The sequence below is a fragment of the Semicossyphus pulcher genome, unplaced genomic scaffold, assembly GCF_022749685.1.
Source record: "Semicossyphus pulcher isolate SPU_LCO1_2020_fin unplaced genomic scaffold, fSemPul1.0.p SCAF_6, whole genome shotgun sequence".
In the NCBI taxonomy this organism is placed as follows: Eukaryota; Metazoa; Chordata; class Actinopteri; order Labriformes; family Labridae; genus Semicossyphus; species Semicossyphus pulcher.
In genome coordinates this window covers 26,216,464-26,225,485 of record NW_027211737.1, presented here as the reverse complement: position 1 = coordinate 26,225,485, position 9,022 = coordinate 26,216,464, and the positions used below count along the sequence as shown (strand labels likewise).

General features: G+C 42.2%; 2 protein-coding genes across 2 annotated transcripts; one reads left to right on the top strand and one right to left on the bottom strand.

Moving 5' to 3' along the window:
• Positions 1 to 36: 36 nt before the first annotated feature.
• Positions 37 to 6,055, top strand: idua (alpha-L-iduronidase). The gene is made up of 14 exons (XM_069683388.1): positions 37 to 310; positions 596 to 736; positions 880 to 962; positions 1,170 to 1,277; positions 1,495 to 1,590; positions 1,768 to 1,970; positions 2,260 to 2,439; positions 2,695 to 2,911; positions 3,369 to 3,578; positions 3,674 to 3,795; positions 4,546 to 4,671; positions 4,892 to 4,968; positions 5,150 to 5,250; positions 5,350 to 6,055. Exons 1-14 carry the CDS (start codon positions 174 to 176, stop codon positions 5,448 to 5,450), a joined length of 1,902 nt encoding a protein of 633 aa, XP_069539489.1. The 5' UTR covers positions 37 to 173; the 3' UTR covers positions 5,451 to 6,055.
• Positions 6,056 to 6,428: 373 nt separating this feature from the next.
• On the bottom strand, positions 6,429 to 7,832 carry LOC138610023 (purpurin-like). Its single transcript, XM_069682723.1, has 5 exons — positions 7,719 to 7,832; positions 7,212 to 7,348; positions 6,977 to 7,089; positions 6,678 to 6,890; positions 6,429 to 6,439 (listed from the first exon to the last, which is right to left on the bottom strand). Exons 1-5 carry the CDS (start codon positions 7,830 to 7,832, stop codon positions 6,429 to 6,431), a joined length of 588 nt encoding a protein of 195 aa, XP_069538824.1.
• Positions 7,833 to 9,022: the final 1,190 nt, after the last annotated feature.

Here is a 9,022-nt window from a genome sequence, read left to right as displayed (position 1 = left end):
TTGAGGAGACATGGCTTTGTTTTGTTGTGTTTAAGTCTCGTCAAAGTGAGTTATGTTAAAGGTATCCTATGCTTTATTCACCTACAGTGTGTGAGGCATGTCGGGGTTACATTGACCCCTCGGCTTTATAGCCGTTCAAGCTAGCGCGCGAGGTGCCATGTTCGGTCGCAGACATGAAGTGGAAAACTTTTCCTGTCTTTGCTTTTCTCCTAAACATCACCGAGACTTTTACAACTCCGCATGTCATCACAATTGATGTGGGGAGGCCGGAGGGAGATCTTAAACACTTTTGGAGAAGCACTGGTTTCTGGTAGGTCATATACGTTGTTTTTATAGCAAAATACACAATGATGGACAGAAAACAGTGTGAAAAATTAGATTGTAGTAAAAAGACAACTTACCGAATCTATAAAACGACCTCTGCGATAACTAATTTATATTAGATAATGTTGTCTCAAGTAAGTGTCTTTCACAAAGTCTAGACATTTTAAAATGTAAGTTTTGTCAGTTGAGATTGGCATAGATTTCTGAGGCTCAGTCTTTAGTCTTAGTTAATGTCACTGGTGTTTAATTGTAGGCTCTTCTTTGTGTTTAGCCCCCCACTCCCTCACACCAAGGCCCACCAGTTTGACCTGAGCATCGACCAGCAGCTGAACCTGGCCTATGTGGGCTCTGTCCCCCATGGAGGGATCCAGCAGGTCAGGATACACTGGATGCTGGAGCTGGTCACTGCACAGTAAGTCAAGTGGAGACTCAGGTGACAGGAAACATTGGCTGGTTTCTTGTTTAAAGATGACACACATTATGAGTGTCAGTTACTGGTTTGGAAGTGTTCCCTTCCCTTATGATAAATTAAAGCATTTGATTGTGTTGTTGTAGAGACACTGGAGGAGTAACCCAGTACAACTTCACTAAACTGGACCAGCTGATAGACCTCCTGTGGGTCAATGGACTCCAACCAGGTGTGATTGTTTTTTTACACTATTTTTATATTGTTCAGTGAAAATGATATTGGCACTGTTGGCACTCAACTGCTTTTATTTAGAATCAAGTTCGAGATTGAGTTCTTTTAATAGTCCACGACAAACTACACCAAAACATAAGTGTAATATTTAAGGTTTAAAAAAAACCTATTGGTCAAATATTTTGCTCTGCTCTTCTTGTTTCAGGTTTTGAACTGATGGGCAGCGTGTCCAACTTCTTCACTGACTTTGAGGACAAATCACAAGTGGTTGAGTGGAGAAATCTAATTTATCTCATAGCCAAGAGGTACATTGGTGAGTTTGTGCTGGACCTTATTGTATTAAATTTGTAATATGTTATATTTAACCATGAAAAAATACCATAATCTAAAAAAAAAAAACAGGAACATTTTTTATGCGATTAACAAAACTTTTACTAAATAGACCAAAACTAATTTTAAAATATAATATGCACTGTAAACATATCATGTAATGTGATTTCTGTCTGCTTATTGTTGGTTTCTAATAACAGACAGGTATGGCCTGGGACGTGTTTCTCAGTGGAACTTTGAAACATGGAACGAGCCCAACAACCATGACTTTGATAACGTCACCGTGTCAATACAAGGTAAATTAATTATTATTTTCTCCTATTTATGCATTCTTATTTGTTCTTATATTATTACTACTTACTATGGAAATCTGTAATTTAAAAAAATATTTTGTGAAACTCTGTTCATCCATGATTAGACACATGCAATAAGAAGAAATCGCAAATCAACTCTTGTCTACCCTTTTTCTTTAGGGTTTCTAAACTACTACGATGCCTGTTCGGAGGGTCTGCGAGCTGCCAGCAGTCTCCTGAGGTTTGGGGGTCCAGGAGACTCTTGCCATTCACCCCCACACTCGCCGTACTGTTGGGCCATGCTACAGCACTGCTACAATGGCACCAACTACTTCACTGGAGAGACGGGGGTCAGGATGGACTACATCGCCATACACAAGAAGGTAATTACTCGTTTTACGTTATTGTTAAATGGGAAGCAAGTCCTTCTGAGAGAATGTCTTTATTTACGGTTTCAGTGAAGAGTTTTCGGATACCGACAGGAGTTTGATGCAGTCTAGTTGATGTATTTATTTTCATGCACAAACAGGAGAGTCATATAACTGAAATGCCACAAATCCATAAATGCAATAAGTACAACCCCATATTTCAAACTTTAATGCATTCATTAGCTGAATCAAATGTGGGACTAGTGCAGTCACTTTTTTGAGACTTCCTATTTCCACCCTGCAGGGAGGAGGCTACTCGTTGCCCATCCTCCAGCAGGAGGTGCAGACAGTGGGGGAGATCCAGGAGCATTTCCCTCAGTTCCGCAGCCTCCCTGTTTACAATGATGAGGCGGATCCGCTGGTGGGCTGGTCCAGGCCTCAGGAGTGGAGGGCTGATGTGACCTACGCTGCGATGGTGGTAAAGGTGAGGTGAGGGGATGGAGAAAAACCCAGGTTGATCAACAGTTCAACATTTTTATTATAGTCTAGTATGATTGTAGAACAAAATGTTAAACGTATTTATACGGGAAGATGTTGACTCAAACAGTGAGGTATTCTGTGGTCATTATTAACATGAAAGAGTGTCAGATTGAAACAGGAAATAAAGGGCATACACCAAACTGCCAAACGGCTGCTTTAGATATTCACTCACAATCTTCTGTCCTGCTCCCTCAAACAGGTGATACACCAGCACCAGGACCTGCTGCTGGCAGACCCCAACAGCACCATCAACTACACCCTGCTGAGTAACGACAACGCCTTCCTCAGCTACCACCCGCACCAATTCACCCAGCGCACGCTTACCGCGCGCTTCCAGGTCAACAACACACATCCACCTCACGTGCAGCTCATCAGGAAGCCTGTCCTCACCGTCATGGGCCTGTTGGCTTTGTTAGGTGACAATAACTTTACCTGAGAACTGCCATAATGGATTTAACTTAATTAGGGCCCAATCAGACACAAGGCGTTTTAGCAGCTGGGGGTGGCTTTTTTGTAGTTGTTTTCAATGAGAGGGACCCTCTTTGCGCGCTGCTTTTGCGCCTTTTTGCGTTGCTGAGCACCTCACGTTTTTCCGCTCCGTGCGCCTGCATTTTTGAGGAAACGCTCTGAGTGCCTCGAGTTTGAAAATCTTCAGCTCAAAGCAGAAAAACTATTTTTTTAACCATAGGCTTCAACAAAAAAGGCAGTGCAGTGCGCCTCGCGTTTTACAGCCTGCAAAGCACGTTCTGTCTGATCGGGGCCTAAGTGTGCATTTTCTAAAGAAGCCCCCGGTCAGGTCTCCAGGCTGTTGCTGTGTCCTCTGCCCCCCTCCTGTATTAACAAACTCTCCTGTGTGTGTTATTCCACTTTAAGGGGAGACTCAGGTCCTGGCTCAGGTTTTGAGCTCATCAGGAACCAACAACAGCACAGTGGGAGTTCTGGCCAGCAGCCACAAGCCTGTTATACCTGGAGGCTCAGACAGCTGGCAGGCTGCAGTGCTGGTTTACAACAGTGACGACAACAGCTCCTCCACCGACACTGATGATGTCACCGTCTCTCTGAAAGGACTGGCTGCACAAAAGAGTCGGTTCAACAAGATACCTACTTACCTACTTAAGAAAATAAGTAATATATTGTCAGGTCCAACAGTCCTTATGTTCATTCTGTTTGCGGTCCAGGTCTTGTGTATGTCACATATTACATAGACAACAATGTAACCAGCCCGTACCAGCTGTGGCAGAGCATGGGCAGCCCCGACTTCCCCACAGCACAGCAGTTCAGACGCATCAGGAGTGTGCAGGTAAACAGCAGGACTGAACTGTTTTGTAAAATTACGATCATCAAGATCATCAAGCTTTGAAATGACTTACTGTATGGTGAGCCTATATTGCCTGACAACATGACTATCGTATGTGCATTAGACTGGGTAAACACTAAATTCATATAACATTTGCTCCACATATATGGATATGGAAAATGGACTGCACTTATATTGCGCCTTTACAGTCTTGCGACAACTAAAAGCCGTTTTACACTACATGTCACATTCACACACTGATGGCAAAGGATGCCCAACTGTCAATCAGTACTAATCCCATTTACACGTACTTAGATGGCTATGCCACCGGGAGCAATTTGAGGTTCAGTGTCATGCACAAGAACACTTGAACATGTAGACTGAGGGAGCTGGGGATCGAACCAAACGATCGACTCTACCGCTGAGCCACAGCCGCCCCTATTTACAATTATACAATAATCACAATATTTACACATTGAAAGCCCTTTAATAGAATTTAAGCACGATGGGCTTAATTGTTTAGATTTCTTGGTAGAGTTTGTAACTGATAACATTTATGCCAAATAAAGCTACTTTTTCAGTGAATTGTTTGTTCACCAACGTGGTTCATGTTCAGTTTAGCTTAAATTGATATGTTAACTTCCATTTGCGGTCACCTGGGCTTTCAACAAGAAGGCAGAGATGATTTGTTTGATCTATTTATACATACCTGTAAAGTGCTTTGAGCCACAAATGTATGTGTCATTGTTTCAGGACCCTCGTGTTGATGGACCCTGGGAGGTTCCTCCCGGAGACACTCTGACTCTGAAAGCCAAACTGTCTGTGCCCTCAGTCCTGCTCGTCCATGTTTGTGCCAAGCCCAAAGCTGTGCCCGACCAGGTCAGTCCCAACACACCGCAACAAATGTGTCCCTGTTTGTCTCTTTACAGTGATCCATATATTTCTGAGTCCATGCAAGTATGATACGCTCTGAACTCTGCAAAGAGAGAAATTGATTAATGAGTAAAACATAGCCAACACAAAAAACCCTGAATAGACTGGGCTGCATTTTACAAAACAGATTATCCTGAACTCTCACCTGTTTTTGACTTTTGATCAGGTTAATGGATTACGCTTCATCAGGATCACCAAAGGCCAAGTCCTGATCGTCTGGTCAGACCACTGTGTCGATTCCAAGTACGTGCACGCCATCATTTCTTTAATCACTGTAGGAAAATGTAAAGGGGTGAATTTGTGTGAACCAGAAGACCTCATATTTAGTGCAGCAGGAGTTTCTATGTATGACTGGTGAAATACAATGACTATGTCGCAAGCATGGGCAAAGAACAAGTAAGCAATCATGTCTTTGTTTTTGCAGATGCATAAAGACATTTGAAGCTGAATTCTCCACAGACTCCAAAGACTTCAAGAGAGTTAATACTGGAGACACCATTTTCACTTCTTATGTTCATTCACCGGGTAAGAGCAGCAACATTTTTCATACAGCTTTTAGACCAACGTTTGCATCGTGACATCCGGCTATTAAAACAATACCATATGTAATTTTGTGTTCTGCAGTGGATCAGAAGGTCTGCGGTCTGTACAGAGTTCGAGCTGTGGACTACTGGGGAAGACCTGGGCCGTACTCGCTGCCAGAGAGGTACTCAGAGGAGCACTAGACCAAAGCAGAGCTGCTAGCATTCATATTGTGTTTCTGAATTGTTTTGTACAATGTCAATACATTTTTAGATATCAATGAGCTGCTGTTTACATGTGTTTCACAGTCGTTTGGGATTAATTTAGAGCTATGTCGGGCTGCCCAATCAGCCTGCATTTATGTTTTTATGCTCATGCTTTATCCAACAGTTATCAGGGTATCACATTTTTGAGAGTAAAATTAATACTTTCAAAGACTTGGTCATTTCATTTTCTCCCAGCAGACTAGTTTGGGAGTATTTAGCTAAAATTGGCTTAACACAAAAATCCTCGACAATAATCAGCAACACCACAGCTCCAGTACTTTTTTGAAGTGGTTTTAGGTCACGCGACCGGATTTTAGTAAGTGTTCTTGTTTCCGTTTGTGGTACATTTGTAGTCCGAGTAATACTGACCAATCACGTATCAGCAGGCTGTGTCAGTGATATGAGTATGAAAGTCAAAGTCAAATACATGATGTCTATGGCCAATGACAGCAGTCATTAAATGATGATTAAATGTGTCAGATTTTTATACAGTTGTGTTTTAATTGCTTTTTGCATTGAATAAGTAAATATTAGATCACCAATCTAAGTGTCTTAAGTGGTCATTTTAAGAAGGACAAGCACAACAGCAAGTTTCTTTAGAAAATTTATTGTCACTTTTCACAGTGCAGATGTTACCCATCAGTGTGACAATACTGTACAGTTGATATCCCATCACATTCACTCAATTGTGTCATAATACTGCAGTTTTCAATGGATTTGGCTTGGAAACATCTCTTTGTTTTGGCAGTGTTAACTTAATTCTCTTTTTCGGCCTTGAATTTGATTCCGCTGATTTTTCTCTCCAATGTCGTTGGGAAAACTTTCATGATTATTCTAGCATTTGCATGTTTGAGAAGAGGTCTGCCTTCATTCTGGGGAGGAGGATCGAGGGCTGCATAACTCCAGCTAAGCAGTTTAGCAAGCTCCTGTTAAGAGAAGAGGAAAATACATTAGATATAACACAGAGCTTCAAACGTTTACCCTAAATATAAAGAATAAAATTAGCTAAGAACCAGACATAAACACTAAATATAGAGATACTTACTAAAGTGAGCTTTTTATTAGCTTTGCAACTAAGTACTTCAAATGCAAGTTAAGCTACATGCTAACTTTTTCCCTGGTTGTTACGTCTGTTCAGCTGAATGACAAAGCCCCAGTACGTACCTGACTGCAGCACAGGCTGGAACTCTCCGGCCATGCAGATTTCCTCCTGTTTCTGGCGGACGACTTTCTGGATGGTAGGGGGGAGGCCACGGGGGCTGCGGGAGAAGACCAGGGAGTAGCCATCCTCGCAGCTTCCATCATCCTTCAGTTTGCGGCAGGCGTAGGTGATGGCGTAGTTTTCGTAGTCGGTGTCAATGATCCAGTAGTTGTCGCCTGGAAGAATGGAGAGCAGGAAGTTAGCTTGAATTGAGTGAGAGGAGACTGAGAGTATATGTTAGGGTACAAATGAGGGGGCTTACCGCCGCTGGACAGGTAGCTGGCCAGTCCCTGGTAGTTCATGAACATCTTGCCGGGGGTGCCGGGGTCGGGCACTAAGTACTGAGCAGCCATGTCGGCACACACAATCCAGAACCTGGAAGTCAAGGAAAGGGGGAAATGTCACATTTGCAAGCAGGAATAAAAACCTATTAATATTTCAAACACTTAACATTCAGACTGCTACTAAATACATCTCTCAAAATGATAAACACCCACCCGAAGAGAGTGACTCTGCCCCTGGAGGAGGCGACCATGGAACCATCGTCTCCAACAGTGTATTCAGCCCAGATGTTGTCCTGCAGGAACAAACCCTCGGGATCCTTCTTCTGCAGGGCGTACCACTTTCCTGCATACTGTAGGAAAAAATCCCAGCGATAAATATGATTCTTCATATCTGATATGGTAGGAAAATATGTATAGTGCACTGGTATTGTTGTGTGAATGTATACAACAGGTCTAAGGTGCTCAATTCCTTACTCCTTATGTGTAATACACAACAGTATTTCACTCCACGCAGATGATGCACTAGTTTACGTTGAGGATGTTGCTCATTCTGTTCAACGTGTTTTCAGTGTGATAGCTCGCTGTATGAAGCTCTAGTAGTGTTACTGTAGATGGTGTCATGATAATTGAAAGCTACAGTAACTCAAAGTGTATGTGAATTAAATATTTAAACGTGATCTTAGTCATTTTAGTTTTTAAAAGACATGTTTCTGTTCTCACTTTTTTGGGGTCGAAGTCCTCTTTCACTGTGAAGCTGTCCACCACGCAGGTTGCCAGGCTCTGCTCCACGCAGGCCAGCAGCAGCATCACCAGGGCGAACATGTGGTAGTTCATTCTGAGGAAAAGCAAAGTCATGTTAATTTGATTTAGCTAAAGAAAAAAGTACCTCCATATTAAGTTAGTCCACAAAAAGCAGCATCTTCTTACCTGAAGTGTAGAATGATTCCTCAGTAAGAATGAATCCTTCAGTTCAGAGCTGTTTCAGTTCAGAGCTGTTTCAGTGTCAGAGCGGTGCTGAGACAACAGCCTGTGAGCCTTTTTATACCTGAAGCACAGACAGGCTCACCGATTATTTCCACTTCTTGAACCTAAATGCAGAGTTTAAATCTACTGCTAATCCAGTTTACAAAATCCTCTGCTGTAAGCTGATGAGCCTTCCCACTCAGCAGTGTGTAGGCTTTAGGTAATTGTTTGCTGGGGATACATAACGACAGACGCTCCAGGGGGGGGAAGAGGTGGCCTGAGCCTCGTGTCACACGTCCATGGCATAAGTGTTTACATGAGCATAAGAGTGTATTTGGGGCTCAAAGGCTTCATGAAGACGTCCAGTTGAACCACATGCTAATGAAAGGTGTGTTTTTTTTAGATGTACCTGCTTTATAAAGAACTTTGTGCACAAAGACTAAAGATTAGATTATATAATTATGAGTTTGGGGTCTTGCCATGCATCAGCCTGTGTCCATCTCAAAATAAAATGTTCCCAAAGCTTTGGAGTCCAGCCAAAATAAGCTGCCTCACATTTTGGATTTTCATGCGATGTCCGACTCCTTTCACTCAAGTGCACTTTATGTATAACAGATTTCTTTGGGTTCATGGCTGTAAACAAAACTTTATAGAGGCTAAAGCATAATAAAAATTCATAAAATTTTTGTTTAAAGTAAAGAAAAAAAACATTTAGGAGCAACAAAAGTGGAAAATGAATGTAACATATTACATGAGGAAGTAGTCTACAGAGTGGCACTGCAGTGTCATGTAATGTCAGCAAAGGCTCAGGTGTTCCCGTCTGTTCTCGCACTCAGTTAAGTAATATGAAGTCATCATGTCCGTAAATGCAGCTTTAACCTGTAATCCCAGGGAAAACGTGTCATATACGTAGGGAACACCTGAGGTGTGTTAAAGGAAGTAAACACTAGTTATGCACCGGTACTTTGCGAGTGAAAAAAAGCTCCACTTTTAAGATCGAAACACTTATAAAATAATTGATGATGAGTTGGTTGCTTCAGATGCATTTATTTATGTCATTA

What these genes read in the sequence shown, in the direction of transcription:
- idua (XM_069683388.1), top strand. Translation starts at nt 174, where the DNA reads ATGAAGTGGAAAACTTTTCCTGTCTTTGCTTTTCTCCTAAACATCACC. An exon ending in CATAGCCAAGAGGTACATTG is followed by an intron (nt 1,278 to 1,494) that starts GTGAGTTTGTGC and finishes TTCTAATAACAG; the next exon opens with ACAGGTATGGCCTGGGACGT. An exon ending in GACGCATCAGGAGTGTGCAG is followed by an intron (nt 3,796 to 4,545) that starts GTAAACAGCAGG and finishes TCATTGTTTCAG; the next exon opens with GACCCTCGTGTTGATGGACC.
- LOC138610023 (XM_069682723.1), bottom strand. Translation starts at nt 7,832, where the DNA reads ATGAACTACCACATGTTCGCCCTGGTGATGCTGCTGCTGGCCTGCGTG. An exon ending in AGGACTTCGACCCCAAAAAA is followed by an intron (nt 7,349 to 7,718) that starts GTGAGAACAGAA and finishes TTTTTCCTACAG; the next exon opens with TATGCAGGAAAGTGGTACGC. An exon ending in CAGCTACCTGTCCAGCGGCG is followed by an intron (nt 6,891 to 6,976) that starts GTAAGCCCCCTC and finishes CCATTCTTCCAG; the next exon opens with GCGACAACTACTGGATCATT.